Source organism: Hyperoodon ampullatus, assembly GCF_949752795.1.
Source record: "Hyperoodon ampullatus genome assembly, chromosome: 3".
In the NCBI taxonomy this organism is placed as follows: domain Eukaryota; kingdom Metazoa; phylum Chordata; class Mammalia; order Artiodactyla; family Ziphiidae; genus Hyperoodon; species Hyperoodon ampullatus.
The window spans coordinates 4,921,059-4,943,731 of NC_136916.1; the positions used below are offsets into that span (position 1 = coordinate 4,921,059).

The window sequence follows — 22,673 nt, forward strand, 5'->3', positions numbered from 1 at the left end:
CCCAAGCTTGAGTCCTTCACTGGGGGCTTACTAAATAGGAGTCTCAAAGGTAGTATCTGAGAACCTACATTTTATTGTTCCAAAGGTCATTCTTAGGTAATCAGTCTAAGAACTGGAATTTGGAAATAACTACAGTAAAGTCTCACCTAACAAATCCCCCAAAATAGATTTCAAATGTGTCTGCTCTATCTCCTCCCCTAATGGAGGCCATCACCATGTGTCACACAGGCTCTGTAACATAATCTTAATAAATTGACTACCCTGCTTTCAGTGCAACACATAACCCCGTCTTCCCTTCCATCTCCGTTCTAGATGAATAGAAGACCAGATGGGAAAATAAAACTTTAAAATTATCATAGAAAAATATCTTTCAGGATCCTGGGGGAGAGGAAAATATCTTAAGACATTAAAAAAAAAACCCAAAATCATAAAAGAAAAGCAAAAATTTTGACTACATGAAAATTTAAAACTTGTTTAATAAAACATGCCATTATCAAAGTTTAAATTGTAAGCCAAAACCCAAGAGTAGATATATATAACAGATATAACAGGCAAAAGATTAATATCCAAAATAAAGATGTTCTATACATCATTATTAGAAAAAAAATAGAAAGAGAGACAATCAGAACAGCTAATAAATGTACAAAAAAGGACTGAACCTCACTAGTAATCAAGAAAATAAAAATTAAAAACAATTAGGTATCATTTCAAACCCATCAGATTCACAAAAATTAAACTCTGACAATAGCAAATGTCATGAGACTAAAAAGAATAAGTGAATAATAAAAGCTTTCATACACTGCTGATGGGAAAGGAAATACTGCAACTATTTAGCAAAGTTAAAGATGTACCTACTCCATAAGCCAACAATACCACAAAACAAAATCTCAAGGATACTCAGTGCAGCTTACTTGTTATAGTAAAAAAAAAATCAGAAAACCCAGCTGTCCATCAGTAGGAGGATAAATTACAGCAGATATTTATTAGTTCACTGGAATATTACACAGCAGTTAAAACAGATGAACTTGATATACATGTCTTATTACAAACAGATCTCAAACATATTGTTGCATGAAAAAACAAGCTGTAGATGATACCCAGAGTACACTATTTATGAAAAAGAATTTGTTGGACACAAAAAAGTATTTGGTATTGTTTATGGACACATAGATGGTGTAGTAAAAACATTATAGAAACATAGACTGAACGGACATACATGATAGCAGTTGCCTCGGAAGAGGAGAGGAAAAAAGTGACACTGAAGAGAGGAACAAAGGAGAACAAGTAGATTTCAACTTTGGCTGTGAACTCCTATTTCTTTTATTTTTAAATATCTTGGGGGAAAATAAACATCAAGTAAGAGACCTATCTTCTTTCCATGATCAGGGACTTAAAAATGTACCTTTCGCTAAATCTTCTTCTTCTTTTTTGTTAGCCACAGTACCAGGATCCTTGGCTACCAGAGCTGGGCTTGCTTTTGCTTGTTCTGCAGCCTAACACACAAAAAAGGAAAATGATATTTGAAAGTTGTTCTCAAATTTTCCTACCCCCAACTAATCTAAGAACTCACAAGACCCTTCCCATCAATCCACCACAGACTTCTGAACAAGAAAGAAATCTGAACCTGAGCAGCCTCCTCAGGAGCCAGAGAACAGGTAGAACTGGAGAAAACAGACTGAGAGCGTTTGTTTTCTTAGGGTTAACAGCCTAGCCACACTCTCCCAGGTTTGTGTGAAGAGGTTAAACTAGAAGCAGACACTATGTAAACCAGAGAAGACAGACTAGAGGAGATTTCAACAAAAAGGGGTTGAGAGTGGGAAGGAGATGACTACTTTAAAAACAAGCAGTTAAAAAAATTTTTAAATATCTCTTCAAGAATTTTACTGTTTCCTTCCAGATCAAAAGTCAGGATGCTATCTTTAGGAATCCAGATTGATATACAGTAATACAAATGCTCATAAAATTATACTATCTTTGGGCTTCCCTGGTGGCGCAGTGGTTGAGAGTCCACCTGCCGATGCAGCGGACGCGGGTTTGTGCCCCGGCCGGGAAGATCCCACATGCCGCAGAGCGGCTGGGCCCGTGAGCCATGGCCGCAGAGCCTGTGCGTCCGGAGCCTGTGCTCCGCAACGGGAGAGGCCGCAACAGTGAGAGGCCCGCGTACCGCAAAAAAAAAAAATTATACTATTTTCTAAACCAAAATACTAGCAGCTAATTTTGACAATATATTACTGTCCCTCTTAAACATATTTTGTATATAAGGTAGTGTACAAGTAAATAAATACATACATTGATTCACACTTACAGAATTACAAGCTTCTAAAGTCTTAATGGCTACTGAGTTTTTGTGTGGCCATGGAGGCCAATCAGACTCCAGCCTCATTTTTCAACCATTCTATCAGTTACCAGAAACTGCTGGCACACACACACACACACGCGCGCTGTGACACACGTTTGCTTCTACTCATGATGTCCTCCCCTCTGGCTCACTGTACTCCATCCACATTGTTTCCTAGTGAGATTCAACCCACCAGTCAGTGAACAGCTGGAAATCACTTTCTCAGTGAAACGTTCCTAAACCCTCTCATTAAGCCTTCCCTCCTCTGTGCCCCTCTGGTAACACTTTTAAACAAGGTATTATATGCTTCGGGTAGTTAAGGACAGTTAAGGACGCAAGCTGGGGAATCAGGCTAATGGGGAGTCAGGCTAATGCGGTTCAAACCCCAGATGCACCACCTTCGAACGCATGAACCCTGAGTGCCTAAAAGCCTCCTTTTGCCTCAAGTTCCTCATCTACGAAATGAGGACAACAATGGCCCACACACCACAGGCCGTCGTGAGGATTAAATTCGCACACGTAGCTTCCAAAATCAGATGCAATGAGAGCCATTCAGAGTATATAACGTTGTCTCCTGGGCTTTAAAATGTATGCAGAGGTGATATACGCCATACATGTGGTAACTGCAGCACAAAGGATGCTGAAGTAGAGAGTAAATAAACTCTCTACAGTTGCAAGGCTTCTACATTTTACGTGAAATAATTCGCTATTAACTCAAAACAGACTGTGACAAGTTACAAATGTATACTAAATTCCCAAAGCCATCAATTAAGAAAAATGAAATTCTAAAAAATATTCAAATTACCAAATGCACAGCACTTAGATCACTGCCCAGTACATAGTAACAGGCAATAAATCTCAGCTCCTATTATAATTCTCTGCTTACATGTCTGTCTCCATAACCAGGCTGCATGTTCCTTGAGGGTATATGGGGCTAAATGTTACAAGAGATCATAAATGATTGTTGAGTAAATGAAAGGCAAAATATTCAACATTATAGTAAATACCGTGCTACAGTCTTCACTTAATATATTTATAATGTCAAACAAATACACAAGGCATTTATTTTTAGAAAAGCTGATTAGAAGAGAGCTTTTGTATTCGATGAAGAGAACTTCAAGCACTGTCACTCTGACCCACCTCTAGTTGTAATCTTCCTTAAATAAAAATGGTTTAATCATATACACTTCTGAAAATTGAATGTATGCTTCATCAGAGGCAATCTTTATCATTATATATGAATTTTTTTTTCACAATTTGTGAACTTCACAAAATAGACATATTGATCTTTTGTGGTCTGAGAAGGGATCTCTACTGGTCAAGAAGGAAGTGCAGAAACAAGCTATATTAAGCCCTACATTCCTGAACTGCTCTCTTTTCAAAGTTCCTTTCTATCATCAGGTTCCAAGTATAGCAACGCTACTTGTCTGATTAACCAGTCAAACACAGTAGCAGTGCCAGCATCACTTCGACCTCAGTGTCCAAAGTCAGTGCTAAGAGAACCACAGCAGCAAGAGTTAGGTGACTCAAGTATCACTTTTCTTAATATTTTTATATTATTTTCTTCTGTTCTTGGATGAAAAAATATACTTTAAAAAATTCTCGTTTCCAGAAACTTTTTAAAAAATATGCTAACAAAGGTCTAGTCTGATTAAAATGTAGTAACAGCTTAAGCAGCTAAGTGACTGTAAGATTTGGAGGGACTTCTGCAGTTGATCCCAGATGATAGATTTTTTTTAAATTAAACGTGAAGCTCTTTACAAACACGGTTTTCAACGAAAACCTCTTCAGAAACTACTATTAAAAAAATCACCATTCTACCTCATCATAGGTTACTTTATACACATTTTACATATTTCTTGTGGTTGAAAGACAGCAACTATAACAAAATGAGCTTTCACATATTTTATAAGATCTAGATGAAGAAAAGAAAAGTAACTCTTCACTTTACTATTGCTGATCTACACCCTGAGTCTTCTGAACAGGAGAGCAGTCTCACATCTACACCAGTTAGTACGTAAACGCTCTTGCCAGTGTTCACTCCACTTCTTGTCCTTCGAAGCCTAGTCCGGACAGACACATATCTACTAACCTCAATATCAAACGGAAGGCAGGATGGTGTAGTGGAAGGAACACTGGACTGAGAGTCAGGAGGCCTGTGTCCTAGTTCCAGCTCTGTCAACTACTAGCTGTGGCCCTGGGCAAGTCACTTAACCATTCTGGGTCTCAGTATCCTCATCTGTAAAATGAGGGGATTAGATTAGAGGATCACTGGAGTTGTTCCCACAACTATCTGAGATTCTAGGTTAACCAAACAAAGCTACATATCAAACGGATCATTAACTCTTCTTCCTTCTCTTACAGGCACAAGTTGCTTTGTGGACTGAAATGCAGTTTTCACTTGCACTGAAAGCTGTCCTCAAGAGTAGTGCTGCTCAAAACAGAGTCACCGGGGGTCTTGTTAAAATGGAGACAATGAATCCACCGCTTGGAGGCACATTTCCACCCGTGAATGAGATGTTACAGTTCTCAAAAGCTTCCAGGTGGTGATGATGATGGCCAACCAACCACACTGTAAGTAACAAGCTCCAGAACAGGTTCTCAGAGTACAGAACCTGCCATTCCACTAAGCAACTACACTCTTTGGTTCTCCATAGTGAGTCTACTCTTCGATAATTAAACATTGCTTCTATTGTCAAGGATGTCTTATTATAAGATATCTTGGATTATTCTGCATAAAATTATTCCTTAATTATACAGATTTAGAAATTATTCTGAGGTAGTAAAAATGAGCTATCAATTATGAATGACTACTTCTCAAAGATGTAATTTATCATTGTAAAACTATTCATGAGCCAAATTTTTTCAAGTAAGAAGAAAAATATCCTCTCCTTCCTTTATCTCCAAAATATATTTCTAGGTTTTCACATCTCAAGAGTACCTAGATAAATTAGAAATGCCTTGGGAAGAAAGTCTAGATATGTCTGGATGAATCACTTCATAATTCCCTTGGAACGGTCAAAACGCTGAATGTGAGCCCTCTACAACTAAGAGTTTTCTGCTCATGCTTTCACATCACTCATTATATTCTACCCCAAGCCATACAGTGGGGAAAGACAGTGCAGTAAGTTACCACACACTTTAAGCCTACTTAGTTAGCTGGGCATCCTAAAGGATGGTTACTGGAATAGAAAAGGAATAAAAGAGATAATCTTCCATTTTTTTTCCTATATGACATAAATTAGAGATTGAGCTCATTACATAAATAATTTTTTTTAAAAGCAAGTTAAGCCTTTCAGTCAATCATATTTATTAAGAAAAAGAAAGAAGACACTTATGTGCTGGTCAGCTCTTAAGGGGAACTTCTCTTCCCAATGACCCCCTTTTATCTCCCTACCATTTTTTAATACAGGTGCTCATAAATTTCATAATCCAAAGAACCTCTAAACACATCCTTAAATTTTAAGGAAACCTGATTTTTGAGCTGTCATTCTTTGTAGATAAAATTACAGCAGGAAGAGCATTTAACAAGAATGTCAGTATCACCTAATAAAGCAATTTCGTCTGTATTATTAAAATTATATTAAAATTTTTTTAATTGCAAAAAGGTTAAATGAATTCATTAATAAAGAAGGAGAAACAGTGGGGAAATAGAAGTTGGAACACATTAACATTCCACTATATTTTTCTGGCAACTTTATATGCAAGATTATTACTAACAAAAATTCCTCTGGAGTATTAAAAACTACCTGGGTTTGGAGGAAGAAAAGAAAAACTCAAATAAACATGGCTACTTTAGAGAAATGAACTGTAGCACACACACAAATTTATATAAAATACCTGAGAGCCAATAGCTGGAAATGTAACACCTTGTTCCTTAAGGTTCTTAATCATTGCTGATATTAGACTAAGCTGTGGATCATTCTTAAATTCATCCGTCCATTCAACCATAAGAGCCTTTAATTTTTCACACACTTTAGGATGACCCTTAAAAATAGAGAAAAAAAATTAATAAAAAAGCATTAATTTCCTGGCAAATGATTTAATACAGATACCGTAAATATAAAACTTATAAAGTGTTGCAGATCTCTTTTTAAATCATAAATTATCCCTAGCTATAGATGACACACAAGAAAATACAGATGGTTACTAGAAATAAACTAGTTTTATTTCCACACTATGAAAAAAAATAGATGATACCATCACATACCTCATAACATATTAAAACATTAGATATATAGTAACTTATTCTGGAGGTCAGAAAGACAGGACTTTTCAGAGTATTTTGCAACTAAGCAAGTGCTGTCTATGAGGAAGACATAGAAAAGTTTGTTTTCTTTTTTGCAGACCAATGAAAAATAAGTTGGAAAGAGAGAATAAATAGTACAATTCCTTTATTCCTAATTCCTGACTTTTAATGTGCATGGCTGTGTTTCTACCCAGTTACTTAATTATCTGAGGCCTGGCATGAGGTCTACTATATGCCGATATTCCTGGAAACTTCATTTCTTCAAAATAACATTTCCCCCTTAAGTAGAAAACCAATATGTTCACTGTAAAATATTTGAAAAATAAAGAGTTCTTTCTCCTATACGCAACTGTTTGCTTTTTAAAGTTGTTCACGTTACTAAATACCGAGTACAAATCTTCAATTAAGGAAAATATTACATTAGAATCTCTTCATAAACAGTTGTACATTTTGATGGACATTGAGGACATCAAAAGAATGGTAAATAATTAGCGCAAACTACCTAAATATAACTGAATAAAGCAGAACAGGAAAAAATTATCACATAACCATGTTCTAAAAGGAAGACAGAATTTTAAATTCTTATTTATGTACTATTTCCTACTAAAATCTGGAAATACTCATTTTTTCCAAAAAAACATGAAGCATTTTCCTTTTTAACACTTAAAACATTTTTTATATATAATTATCCCCCCCAAAAAGGCCAGAAATAATTACCTTTAGAATGCATGAATTTTTACTGAGAAAACTCACATATTACTTAGTAAATTAAAATTTTTAAATTCCTTAAATTGCTGGATTTGAATTTTTAACTCTACATTCAGTTAAGTAGATGACCTCTGTGACTAAAAAAAAAAAATCGTTACAAAAACTGTGCCTAAAGTAAACTGGTATCTCTTAATCAGAGAAATACACACATTTTTCATCAGAAGAAAGGAATGGTGAAGAAAAGATGTTAAATATATTCTAATTTGGCTTGACCAAAACCAAATCTCCAAGTTATATAAATGTGTAGTCTCTTCAGCAAAACCTAACATGGACTTATACATGGGATAGACATAGCCTTGAAAGAGTTAAAAAAAAAAAAAAGCACAGACTAGTCCTTTGTGATTTAAAATGTGAAGAACTGAACAATAAAATATATGAAGAAAGAAGACAGTGTTAATTCATTTCTAGAAATAATGTGCCTTACCTTGTTTAATACGTTGCTTACTTCACTAGCAAAATCTCTTGAACATACTTCTAAGTGAAAAATTTTGCCACAATTTGATACACACGCTCCTAGAAGCTAAAAGTATAAAACAGGGAGTTAAAAGGGCTCAATTTCGGTAGACAATTTTGTGGTAGATCTTGAAATGAAACCACTCACAGTCAGAGCTTGCATGGCAACATGAGGATCTTTATGGTTCACCCTCCTCATAATAGAGCGAAGACAATCTTTAGGTCTAAAAAATGAGAAATGTAACAATTAGTAGTACATTCTACTTTTTTCCCCCTTAACTATAAAAGTCAATAGACTATGATACAAAAGGGAGAATATGGTAGAGAAGTTTAATTCTTACTAATGACACAATTGAAAAACTGTACACTAAAAAGTTCCTTTAAATTTTTCAACAAAATTAACAGGCTCTCTTCCTTAACGATCATAGATAAAGCATTTTGGGCTAATTCTAGATGGAAAGTTTTGAAAATAAAATGACAGACCAAGACTTCCACTTCCAGTCACGATGGAATAACTGGAACCAGACTTACACTCCTGTTGTAAATAATTAGAAAACTGGAAAAATATATTTAAAATACATTTGGCACATTAGGCCACAGGTAGCACTGAATGATGATCTCTAAGAAAGAACACAAATTAGATAGACATCTGCCTCAACTTTCTACCCAGGGGCACTTTCCAGGTACCGAAATAGGCTTTCTGTCTAAAGGCAGTTTCTGGATCTCAGCACAGAGAAGCTGATCCCAGGAAGATGGTGGTGATCTCACTGAATTGAGGGGACAGAAATCAGAATTCCGGCAGGCTGTGGGAGCTAGAATTTGCAGGACAGAGTCGAGGAGCTATATGAAGAAAGAGTGCTAGATACCTGCATGGGGTCCACTGAGGTCTGCTGCCCACCAGGCTGGACAAAAAGTGACTGAGAGCTCTACGTTGAAGGGTTCCCAAAGCTCACACAGCTGTCAGAGCTCATACCAAAGTGGACAGTCCCTGCAGCAGAGCGTTTAGGCCTTGGTGATGTGGCTACACCATCCCAAAAGACTATCCTAAATCCATCCAATAACAACTTAAAAAACAAGCCACAGAAGAATAAAATTGATCCAGACGTAACCTCTAACAGAATCAAGTCCAATATTCTTTAACAGGAGTATGACAAAACCTGGCATTCAACAATATAAAATTCATAATACTAAGCATTCAATCAAAAATTACCAGATGTGACACGAAGCAGGAAGAAGTGACACTTAACTAGGAGAAAACTCAGTCAAATGAAAATGTGGAAATTATATAAGCTATTTTAAGTATGCTCTAGGATGTACAAGGAATCATCAACATAGCAAAGGAAAGAAATGGTATACAAAAAAGAACCCGATAAAACTTCCAGAGAAGAAAAAAATATAAAATGAACTAATTAAATAATTAACTAATTGGATGAAATTAACCTGATAGAAATAGAAGGACTTATCTAATAAGGGATTAATATCTAGAATATATAAAGGGGTCCTACCTCTCAACAACAAAAAAATGATAATCCAATTCAAAAATGGGCCAAAGACTCAAACAGACATTTCTCCAAAGAAGATATATAAATGGCCAGAAAGCACATGAAAAACCACTCAGCATCATTAGGGAGCAGCACATGAAATCACAGTGAGACACAATTTCACATTAAAAAGGAAGAGGCAACCAGCCGGGGATGTGGGGAAATGGGAACCCTTATGCATAGCGGTGCCCACCGCGATGCGAAACGAAACGACGTAGCCACTGTGGACAAGTCTGACAGCTTCTCACAAAGTCAGACATAAAACTGCCCTGTGACCCAGGAGCTCCACCACTATGTGCTGAATACGCACATAAAAGAACTGAAAGCAGGGATTGAAGCAGACATCTGTACATCTATGCTCAGAGCAGCATTATTCACAACAGCCAAATCTCCACCAACAGATGAACGGATAAACAAAATACAATGGAATACTATTCAGCCTAAAAGAACGAAATTCTGACACATGCTACATGGGTGGACCTTGAAGACATACTTAGTGAAATAAGCCAGACACAAAAGGAGAAATATTATATGGCTCCACTTATACGTGGTACTCAAAACAGGCAAATTCATGGAGATACAAAGTAGAATAGAAGTCACCAGTGGCTAAGAGAAGGGGGAAGTGGACAGTTACTATTTAACTGCATACATACAGAGCTTCCATTTGGGATGGAAGTTAAGGAAATGGACAGTTGGACACACACATACAAAAGAAAAAACAGTATCAAGTGATCTGAACAACACTGAGTCCTGGGAAAATTGGCCAGTAACAATAATTGTCCTAAAAAATTTCTTTAAGAATTGAAAATGCAATTACTAATGAGAAACAGAAAAAAGTCATTTTTAATAGGGAGATATTAGAATAAAAAATAAAATTTGTTTCTAAGGCTGTTTCACTGCCTGTTGGGAAGCCTTCCACCTAAAGAGCATGGAAAAAAGAGGGGGAAAAATTGTATTTATGGGATACCTATTATATGTCAAGCAGTCAACTCATGATTCTGCAGCTCTTATTCTACTGATTTTGTATTAAAAGTATCTAAAAGCAGCATCATTAGACTGAAGAAATAATATAACATTATTTAGATTTTTCCTTTTTTACAGTTGGACTTATTTTAGGAGCCAGAATCTGTGACCTCATGCTAATTTTTGCAGTTGTGAAAAGCATGTAGACAAACACAAAATTATCATTTCAAAGCACTGGCAGAGGCCAAATTATCTAAATACCAAAATTAAAATCATTTAAAAATAATGATCCAAAGATGATTCAGCTCAGTGAATAAAACATTTTAGAAAATAATCCTCAATACTTGCTTTACCACCAAATTTTAAATGAAATTTCTGACGTATTGTTCATAAACCACACTTTTTTTTTTTTTTAAAGAAAGAAGTCTAAACTGTGGTGACTTTTGGAAAAGAGGATGGAGAAAGAGGCTTTGAAATGGAACTTTTTACTTTTTATTTCATTCATTTCTATACTGTTGAAATGTTTAACCACAGCCAATTTTAAAAACCAAGGCAAGGACATGTCTGGAACCAAAGCAAAGTTGGCTATTGCATCCATAAAAAGGATAATGCCCAAAAAAGCCAACTAGAATGTTTATAAGTCCTGATGAACACTTCATGTATGCCAACAAAGCAATATCTTTTTAGGTATAATAAGCTAAAAAAAAAAATCCCTTCAGAACTGTGTATAAAACTGGCGCTATTAAACAACAGAAGTGACCCACAAAAATCTAATATTTAATGACCTCATTCTGTTCCGTGTTTTTTTTCAATTCAGCTTTTCAGTACTTCCACAAAACGATAAGTAAAATACAGAAGTGAAAGTATATTTATATACATTTCATTATAAATCTTACAATTCAACAAAAAATTATAGCTAAAATATTCTTTTTAAAAAGGTTTAAGAGTTATAATTGAATTTAAAGTAGGTGTCCTATGGCTATTATCCTCTCAATGACAAATGAAAATGGACTACAAATACAGTGTCTGTATAATTTATCATCTATACGAGTACCCCTTTGAGAGTGAAAGGGGGTGCTAACCAGGCGTAATACAAGAACAGCAGGCACAGAGTGAAACTATCCAAGAGAAATGGGATGCATGATCACCCCAGCCAAAACTATGTTCATCCAAACATTATCTTTTTATGCATAGATCTCGGACACGTACTTCATACACGAGCGAGAAAAAAGGCAGTACTTCTATCTAGTTGTGGCTTCTACTGTCTTTTCCTTGAATCCTAGACCAGACAAGAAAACAGGCTTTCCATGAATGGACACAGCTGACTCGGCATATGTCAGCTCTGATGAACTAAAGCATCAAAGTCAGTTTCATTATTCACAACATTACTCCAGGCCACCTCAATACACTGTACTGTGGGCTTCCACGAAAAGAAAGCTTTAGGAGGGGGCTCTTCTCCACTAGACCCTCTCACTCCAGCTCCCCTCTCTCCACACCACTCTCCCTCTTTCAGGTTCTATGTCTTCAACATGGCCGATGCTCAAGAAGAAGTCATTGAGCTAAATGGGAAAGACACGAATTTTCACTGTTGTACAATAATTAGTATTTAGAATAACTGAATAATCGTCATTATAAAGCTCTATTTGTTACCAACTTCTGCATCTTCCGCTGAGTTTGCTTTCTATGGGGAAAATGTACACGCACTCGCAAAATCTATTTCTGAAAAATTATGTGATGAGGGGAAAATGCACAGTAAGTAGTGCTGGGAGGAGCACAGGATGTGAGGAAAGGGGCTGTTGATACATACTAATGAAGCATTTTGTAAAATTACCTGCTAAGATAAAATCTGCATGTGCATTTAGAGGAGTCTACCAACAGTTTCCACCACCAACCTTTTGTAAAGGGTAGTCAAATCCGGATCTCTCTCAAAACCCTTCCCAAAACTCCATTTTGGTATTTTAAAACATTTTGTAAGACTCATCCTCTCTCTGCCTTATCTTGAGATGGGAAAACAAAAAGATAGGAGAGGTCAAGGATACAGACAAGAACAAGGAAAGAACTTTCTCTCACCCTTCCCAGTTTTCCAACCCCAAAATAACTCTCTTAACTTACTATGTGATAAATGACCATACCACAAATCACACCACTGTAAAATGTAATGGAACTGTACTGTTTCCTGAGTTTCCAAAGTAAGGATAATAAGGCAAAAATGGCAGTTAATCCATTTTCTTTGATTAGGGAGTTACTGTTGCAGAAAATATTCTGACATCTCTCAAATATGCTCAATACAGGCAATTTCTCCTCAATTACTGAAGCAAAACTGTTATGTTGAGCACCAGGTGAAGAAGATGGCTTGTATATTCAGGGCCATGTTGTTTAAAACATGTATACTCTGAGCAAGTGTCATCCTCAGTGCAGGGAGATATACACACTCTGTAAGAGAAATGGGAACTGGAATTTAGGACAGCACGTAGAGCTCACTCAATGGACAGAAGAACAAGTTTTGAAGAAAAATAAAATTGAGGGGGCTGCAAAAGAATACAGTTAAGTTCAGTAAGTTAAACATGCATAGGACGTAGCTCAGATCTAGAGTTAAGAGGACCAAAGAAAACTAAAACTAATTTTGCATTCCTACAGTTCTCTTTTCAAAGAAAAATGAAATTTCAAATCTCTTTGAATAGCCCTGAGTACATTTCCAAAACTGTCACCACATTATTTATAAATGTCTATCTACTTGTAGGTATGTTGTTGTACAGTTATGACAGATAGATAGCTCAGCATTCATCTCTAGTCACCAGTTAGTGAGATTACCTGAAAAGGTCTTTCCATTAATATATAAGGAGAAAGCCAAAAATATTCAATGATTTTGTTGGATAAAGGAGTCAAAATTTGTGAGATCTTATGCTTTCTATAAGTTTTTTAAAGTCTCTTATTTAAAAATATGTCTCATCTCTACATCTTAATTGAAAAGTACTTTTGTATTATAAAGATAACAGGTTAAACTGTGATGAGATTTTATATGCTTGAGGAAATTATTACTATTGAAAAGGCAGTGAATTCAAATACTACTTATTGCACCTATTACTAAACCAATGATTTTAGATCAATCAACTTTTCAAAAAGAGGATACCACCTCTTTATTATCCCCCTCATGGGGGCTGACAGAAGAACAATAGGACATTTTCTTTAAAGTACTGTAAATATAAAAGAAAAGCAATATAAAAAAAAGTAACAGAAATAACAGTGTATAGCACAGTTCATGAATGTGCTTGCACGGTTAACCTCTCATCACCTTTGAGGCAGGACTGAAAAGGTACAAAGATACTAACAGTATGTTTCTAAATAGCGGCAGAAAAATTCTTGCAGTGTAAGACTATCTGGCATATCACATCTCTGGTCCCAGCCTAATCAATGTCAGTAGTAACCTCCTGTCATTGTGACAACCAAAACCATCCCTAACAGAGCAACACCACTGGGCTGAGAACTACTGCTAGACAAAAGCAGCACTGTGATTCAGTAGAAAAAGATTTGAGGCTTGACAGACCTCATCTGTAAAAGGGGACTTTAATGCTTCCTGTTCAGTATGTTATTACATTACTCCCAGAATCATGCCAGGGACTTAGAGACACTCAATGTTAGCTCTAGAAAGCACAAACATATTCTTCTATCAAGTTACTTTTACAACGTTAGCTTTCAATGCTATTTTAGAGTGATTCAAACTTTACGTTTTCTTTTTACATGCTATAAAAAGTGCTTTACTACAACTTACAATTCAAGGATATATGTATAACTGTATTGTGGAGGGGGGAGGGGATACGTGTCTGCATAACTTTTATAGGTCTTAGTACCCAGCAGGCGCACACTAAAAGATATGGGACCTCAAATCTTTGCTGAACAAAGTAAAAAAAATTTTTAATTAACAGAGAATATAAACCCTCCTTGAACACTAAAGGGAGTCTAATATAGAGCGTGGCTTTCAAAAGCATAAAGGCTTTACATTAACTATAAAAGAAGTTTAATATTATAAAATGCGAAAGAAATCAGAACTGAAATGAATCATAACTGTATATTCAATGGCATATTCAAAGTGCATATTTGGTTCATAATATACATTACATAAAACACAGTCTACAGTGCACAAGGGGGAAAAGGGCAAAACACTGAATACAAATATCAAATTCTGATTCTGAGCTTGTTAAATAGGTATTTCTTATGAGATAGCTGATGGAACATGAATATAGTCTACAAATTATGTTATTTGGCTATTTAAAGAACAAGTTCACGTGCCTGAAGGACTTCATCAGAAAAGGAGGTAAACTTCTACATACTAAATAATGAGGGTTAATGGAAGTATAGATAACAGTCACTGAATACTTAAATTTAGTATGATATTTTGAGTTTCCCAGATCATATAAAACTGGAGTATATTTCAGTCAAACAGAACACAATGTAATATAACATATGGGAGAGAGAGGAATCACTAAAAACTTGATAAAATTGGTATGTCTTGACTCATGATTTAAAAAATTTTTTTTAATATTTATTTATTTTTTGGCTGCACCGGGTCTCAGCTGTAGCACGAGGGATCTTTCGCTGTGGCACGTGGGCTCTTCGTTGCAGTGTGCAGGCTTCTGAAAAGGCTATACATACTATATGATCCTAATTGTATGACATTTTGGAAAAGGCAAAATTATAGAAATAGTAAAAAACAATAAAGAAATTAATGGTTGTCAGGGGTTCAGAGAGAGAAAGGAGAGGGATGAATGGGGGGAGCACAGGACATTTTAAGGATGGTGAAACTACTCTGCGTGATACTGTAATAATGGATACGTCATTATGGGCTTGTCAAAACCCATAAAACTGTATAATATAGAGTGAGTCTTAATGTAAACTATAGACGTTAGTTAATAATAATGTATCAATATTGGTTCATTACTTGTAACATATACCACACTAATGCAAGATGTTAATAATAGGGAAAACTGCATATAAGGGGTGGGAGTGGGTTATGGAATTCTTCGTACTATCTGCTCAATTTTTTTCTAAACCTAAAATTGTATTTTAAAAAACACAGTCTATTAATTATAAAACAAAAAATGAAAGAAACATGAGATAATTCTACTAAAACCCTGGAGAAGGAAAGTCTTGTATAACTCAAAATTCTAAACACCATAAGACTGATAAATTCATCTATATAAAAATCAAAAATTTCTAAATGGAAAAACAACAAAACAAAGTAAAAAAAATAATGGAAGGAATTCCCTGGTGGTCCAGTGGTTAGGACTTGGCGCTTTCACTGCCAGGGCCTGGATTCGATCCCTGGTCGGAAACTAAGATCCCACAAGCTGTGCGGCGCAGCCAAAAAAAACAAAAAATAATGGAAAAATATACGCAATTCATAAAACAGACAAGATATGTCCCTAACACATCAAGGACTCCTAGAAATGAGGAAAGGATAGATACAGACAGTTCACAGAAGAGGAAGCACAAACAGCTCTTAAATACAGAAAAAGATGTTCATCCCAGAAAACGGTAAGAATGTACCTTTGACTCTGGAAGACCACCCACCTCAAGCCTCTTCACCTTTATGGAAAAGGGTCAAAGGGAGCCCCGACCACTCCTTCCCAGGACTCCAAGGTTCCTTCTGCAGAAGTCAAGACCAAGTCTTGAGCACCCAACTTTCTCTACGATCCAATAATTGAGAACTTGAGAACATATGCCTGTTATTCTTGTTTAGACAAGTCCCTACAAGAAGCTCCAGACTATCCTCACCATCATTAAACAGCTCTGCATATCCATTACTCCCCAGCTTCTGAAATCTTTCCACTGGACCCTCTAGAAGTCACAGCCCATGATCAACAAAAGGCCCTACCCCTGGTCCTTTTGCTCTACAGAAAACTGGCTCTCCATGGAAGATAACACTTCTCCTGCAGCCACCTCAAGTGGTAGCTTTCTGTCTTCCCACGGCTCTTGTACCTCCTAAATGAAGGGTCCTCTTTGCTCCCTTTGCTACTTCAAAACCATACTCCCTCCCTCTTTCCTAAAACAGCCCAGTTCAGATCTTCTCATTTAAAAAACCTCACTGCCCCCTCATCTTTCAGTGATTTTAACTCCTGGCTCTCTGCCACTCTCTCTAATGTTACTTCTGTCTTAACAGAAGTGATGCTTCCAACACCATTGGCTTTTTGACTCCACCTTATTATTAACTGTCAAGTCTACAAACTCCATTTCAGGCATTCCAACTATCATCCTCCATTTCTCTAACCCACTCACTCTCTTTATACCCAGCTCTGTGCTTGCTCAGGGTGGCTCACCTCTGCTCCAGCTAGCCCGTACCTTTCAAGTTATTAGAAAGAGCCAAGTGTCCTCTACCCTGCAGCATTCACGTGAAAGCTGTTCCCTCTGCCTGGGACCTCTGCTTGCAGCTCTTCGCTTCTTCTCAACTTTAAAATCATAGCATAAATGTTATCCCTCATGCCTGTGCTTCCCTGAAAAACCTAAGTAGGTCTCCCTTTTATTCTCCACTGAAGCCCTCTGCTCACTATCTTCTTAGACCATTACCTGTTTATTTCTATCTTCCACTGGCCAACTGTTACCATAGCTGATCACAAAGGCTGTACCTGCTTTATTCACCACTCTAGACCCAAAGCATGATACCCAGCCAGTACTCACTGTTTGTCAAATAAAACAAAAAACGGGGCTTCCCTGGTGGCGCAGTGGTTGGGAGTCTGCCTGCCGATGCAGGGGACGCGGGTTCGTGCCCCGGTCCGGGAGGATCCCACGTGCCGCGGAGCGGCTGGGCCCGTGGGCCATGGCCGCTGAGCCTGCGTGTCTGGAGCCTGTGCTCCGCGGCGGGAGAGGCCACGGCAGTGAGAGGTCCGCGTACCAGAGACAAAAAAAAAAAAAAAAGAAAAAAACGACTGATACAAAAAGAATGAAATGAACTGAAGTAATTCTGTGACATAAAGAAAGTGAAAGAGACCGGGAAATCAAGATCACGCTTTACAAAAAAGCCTTTAATTTTATTCCTGCTATAACTCTTCCCCTAGTTTAAATGACATTAAAAAAATCCTAAATACGAATCAGATTCTCACTTGTTAACTAGAAAAAACTAGAGTACCTACAGCTGTTGTGATGATTAAATAAAATGTTTATAAGGCACTTAAACAAGACCTGGCAGATAATAAGCAGTCAATAAATGTTGGCTATTATCCTTAAAAGAACACTTAAAAGACTTTAAAACCTAAGGCCAGTAAATGGAGGGTATGATGATTACAAAACACACGTTGGAAGAAATCTTTTTCTAGAACTGATGCTGCCCTTCCAACTTGAAGAAGTCTAAGCCAGAGATTACTTTTCCCTTAAAAAATCAGGACATATTCTATCAAACTCCAGCTAAAGGTCAGAAGTAGTCAAAGCCCGGGTCCAGGACAAGACAACATAAAGCCAATGAAAAATATTTTTAACAAACTCTTTCCCAAAGGCTTATATTTATATTTTTCACAAAATATCAGTAATGACTATCATTTTCTCCTTCTAATTCTGTACAAATAAATCAAAGACTTACTATCCAAATAGATCCCTTATCCAAGTAAAGAAAAAAGTTTATCACGTTGTCCACTCTCAGTCAACTATATTTTTGTCTAAAGCTAAACAAAGACAGTTAAGACATAAAATAATAGCACAAATTAATCTGGATGTCAATCACAGAGTTTTAATTTTAACTTTTTATTGTGGATAATCAACACCTACCCTCACATCTATTTTTTATATATGAAATTATAATCAAATCAATCAAAACTCATAGACAAAAGCTATTTATTATGGGAAGCTATGTATTATGTTAAAGAAAACTGCTACTATTATTCTGAAAGTTCTCTTGATTCTGAACAAACAGAGACTTTTCAGTCCATCATATGACATCACTGGCTAAGCATTTTTCAGTACTTAGACATTGGAACTGCACACTAAAAATCACATGAATATCTTTGGAAATCAGAAAAAAATTTTCAGAATTTTTTTCAAAGTTTTAAGTCCAGCATATTCAAACATTTCAGGCTGACAGGATATATTAGGGAATTAAGTAATTACAAATGCAGAATAGTGTATAATATGCTTATTGTCTATTACGGCAGGGAAAAGATACTCGTATTTGTGTAAAGAAACAATGGAAAGGTACAAAAGAAACAAAAGTGGTTACCTATAGAGGATGGGGGAGGGAAACAGGGACAGAAGTTAGACTTGTCAATGTTCATCTTTTTAAACTGTTTTAAATTTTGAGCCATGTGAGTTATCTATTTTTGAAACAAAAAAGTACATATTTCATAAGCATAAGTATTTCTTTAAATCAACAAACATAAATACACACGTATGTGTGGCTCAAAGAACAGTAAGTTTTTTTTTAAGAGGAAGAATTAAAGAGGGTTTTTCGAAATACTGCTGGAACCATGTTTCTGGGTCACAGTTCTCTGACCAAATGAAATTTCACAATAATTGGCTCTTCATTTCCCCTTAAAAATTGAGAATATTTCCCAAACAACCATAACTCCAAAACAGATGACTCAAAAAAAAGAAAGGAAGGAAGGAAGGAAGGAATTTTTTTTAAAGGGCCAAAAGGATTTTTAAATATTATTTTCTTAGGGAAGAAAAACTTTAATATAAGTTACTTTATGCACTAAATAATTCTACAATATATTGCTGGTTACAAATCATTTTGTTTAAAAAAGAATCTTACTGAAATAGAAATGCTTTTCTTAAAATTCCCTCAACCATCCCTAAATCCGTCCTCTTAAATAGATCTGTACATTTTATAAAATTACAGATTAATACCATATGGCAATGTTTAAAAAAAAAAAAAAAAACCTAGACTGCTGCCTAGTATACAAATAACCTGATGAACTGCATTCCAGTCCATAACATGCCTCTACTTCAACCTGCCCTATCTACATTTGCCTCAGGAAAACTCATGTCCCCTTTTCCCTCTCACACCAATGACATGTCTCAATCTTTTCTAAAGCACACCAGGTACCTAGAATACTTCACTGACAACCTACAATACCGGTTCAATATTCTCATGCTACCATCAGCAACCCATACTAAACATATGTATCTGGATTCCTAGACAACATAAACCAGATTTCCATAAGTTTTCCATATAACTAATTATGAAATGATTTTAAAAATTAAAACCAAACTGTAAGTGGTTACCAGGTTCTGGGGAAGGGGGAAGTGGTAAGTTGTTTAACAGGCAGAGCTCACTTGGGGATGATGAAAAGATCTGGAGATGGATAGTAGTGATGATCCCACAACAATGTGAATGTGCTGAATGCCACAAACTTGGCTCAAAGAAGATGTTTTCATGTATAATAATGCACTTGCCTTTATAATAATGCAGTCATAAAATATTTTTATTACTTTTTTATGGGGAAAGGGAACCAGGAAGACAAAAGTGCTGACGGCCCATGAAAGTCAAAATGTGGCCCTGATGCTTATTTCCTACTATGAAATCATCAAGGTACAGGCAAGAAAGTGAAAATAATGAAAATACAACTGGATATGTATGTAAAACATTATTTTTAAAGAGAAATCACACACATAAGCAAATTTTGTGGGTTTGATTTTTTTTAAACCCTAGTAATAGTAGAATGGCATCTCAATTATTACACAGTCCTTTTCAAACAATTCTTTATTAACAAGAGCTATAAAGAGATATCACATTTCCATAAACAAACAAATAAATGCTTGAAAATTAACTTAATGAGAATTTAAAGGAACTAGAGAGCAAGTATTAAGGAAGAAAAAATAAGTGAAAGAGAAAAAAGGAAAAGAAGGGAAGAGGAAAGGAAAAAATATTGATTAAAAACAAACAGAACGGGCCTCCCTGGTGGCGCAGTGGTTGAGAGTCCGCCTGCCGATGCGGGGGATACAGGTTCGTGCCCCGGTCTGGGAGGATCCCATATGCCGCGGAGCGGCTGGGCCCGTGAGCCATGGCCGCTGAGCCTGCGCGTCCGGAGCCTGTGCTCCGCAACGGGAGAGGCCACAGCAGTGAGAGGCCCGCATACCACAAAAAAAAAAAAAAAAACAGAACTACCTCTCATTATTTAAATTAGCAAAGCTGAAAACACTTCCTAAGTAAATTCATAGATTTAGCATAATGTCAATTAAAATCTCCAAAGTATAATGAAATACTAAGGAAAAATACTGAGAGAGAATATGTTGTCTAAAGTAAATTTGAAAAAATTAAAGAATGAGGATGGGGCTTCCCTAGTGGCGCAGTGGTTGAGATTCCGCCTGCCAATGCAGGGGACACAGGTTCATGCCCCGGTCCGGGAAGATCCCACATGCCGTGGAGCAGCTAGGCCCGTGAGCCATGGCCGCTGAGCCTGCGCGTCCGGACCTGTGCTCCGCAACGGGAGAGGCCATAACAGTGAGAGGCCCACGTACCACAAAAAAAAAAAAAAAAAGAATGAGGATGTATCTAAACCTACTGATACTAGATAACAACAAAAGGCAAATAGAAAACAATTACTTAAAGCTATAAATTAGTACGTTTTAAGTACACAAGGACAACATGGATGGAAACTTGAAGGCATTATGCTAAGTGAAATCAGTCAGACAGAGGAAGACAAATACTGTATGATCTCACTTATATATGGAATCTAATAAAATCAAACTCATAGAAACAGAGAACAAACTGGTGGTTGTCAGACGGGCAGAGGGGTGGTCAAAATGAATAAAATGGGTCAAAAGGTACAAACTTCCAGTTATAAGTAAGTTCTGAGGCTGTAATGTACAGCATGGAGAGTACAGTTACAATACTTTGTTGCACATTTGAAAGTTGCTGAGAGAGTAGATCTGAACAGTTCTCATCACAGGAAAAGACAGAAAAAAAATAACAGATTATCATTTCTAGTATAATAATGTTAACATGAAGAAAAACAAATTGATCTCTTTAAAGCTCCATGACACATCATACAGGATTTTTAGGTGGGTTACAACTTTATTTTTTAAGTAGAAAAAATATGGAATATTTCTAGTAATGAAAGGGAGTTTGTCCTTTCATTTCAAGCAATTAATCAAATTATTATAAAAAGTATCTACAAAATGAAGACTACCAAACTAAAGATAAAAAGAAAACTGATGGAGTGAAAAGAGAGAGGAGGGACTTTGCAACTGGAATGCTAGATAAAAGTTTTATCTCCAAAATACACAGGGATGGAGCTAGGTCGATACCTAGTCCTCAACGGACAAACTGTCACAAAATATCATTTTAATCAAAAAGAAGCAGGTTTGACATAAATACACTACTATGTGTAAAACTGATAGCTAGTGGGAACCTGCAGTATAGCACAGGAAGCTCAGGTCGGTGCTTTGTGATGACCTAGATGGGAAGGATGGGAGAGAGGTCCAAGAGGGAGGGGATATATGTATACATAAAGCTGATTCACTTCATTGTACAGCAGAAACTAACACAACATTGTAAAGCCATTAAAAAAAAAAAAAAGAGGCAGAGGTGTACCCACTTAACCATGCACCAGATACTATTATAAACACTTTATATATATTAACTAATCTAACACTTACAACAAGCCCCCTATAAAAAGATATTATTTTTATTCTCTTGTAGCAAACTAGAAAAGGAAGTTACTATTTACCCACCATGACACAGCTAAGCAGTCAGAGCCCGGATCTGAACCCAGGCAGTCTCACTCCAGAGGCCATGCTCTCAGCCACTAAGCTATTTGCTTTCCTCTGCACAACAAAAATTCATAGACCTTTCATCCTACAAATCTAAGTCTACTAGATGTATATAAATTACTATTATACAAGGCAAAACACAAATAAGAATGGTTTTGATAGAGTGCTTTGAGGATTCAGGTTTTCGGTAATGATTTTCAGTACTAGGGATAAGGAAAGCCTTTGTGGAAGAAATAATATCCATAGTGGGTCTGGAAGGATATGAGACACAGAGATAGGAGATGGGAGAAGAGAATATTCGACACTGAAGGAACACAATGACCAAAAGCATTACAATGAAGTGGAAAAGCACTGGCAGCTCAAATATTTGAGTTGAAAAGAACAGTAACTACAAAAGAAGTAAATGAAAAATAAATGATTCAGAAGGCCTAAGGAGGTTACTAGACTTAACTCAGTATGGAAGACAGGGGAGTAACATGGTCAGAGTTGTCATATGGCCACCAGCTATAAGAACCGGACAGAAAAGAGATGGAAACAGAAGGAAACGCCAGAAGGTTAATTCACTACGCTAGGCGTGGTTAAGGATGGCTCAAGTAAAGTGGGGCCAATAGACGTAGGGAAGAAGGAACAGACATGTAACACACAGTAACTACTCAAACATCAA

The 22,673-nt window shown here is 36.5% G+C and overlaps 1 protein-coding gene across 2 annotated transcripts in view; it reads right to left on the reverse strand.

Moving 5' to 3' along the window:
* Nucleotides 1-22,673, reverse strand: part of STAM (signal transducing adaptor molecule) — a gene marked incomplete at its 5' end in the record, with an annotated part of 66,419 nt that overhangs the window by 24,474 nt on the left and 19,272 nt on the right. The window contains 4 exons of one of the 2 annotated variants that reach the window (XM_079699614.1): nucleotides 1,403-1,493; nucleotides 6,179-6,325; nucleotides 7,780-7,875; nucleotides 7,957-8,032. In XM_079699614.1, coding sequence (XP_079555740.1) covers nucleotides 1,403-1,493; nucleotides 6,179-6,325; nucleotides 7,780-7,875; nucleotides 7,957-8,032 — 410 coding nt within the window. The remainder of the gene's footprint in view (nucleotides 1-1,402; nucleotides 1,494-6,178; nucleotides 6,326-7,779; nucleotides 7,876-7,956; nucleotides 8,033-22,673) is intronic. The other variant, XM_079699615.1, reaches the window with a different exon arrangement.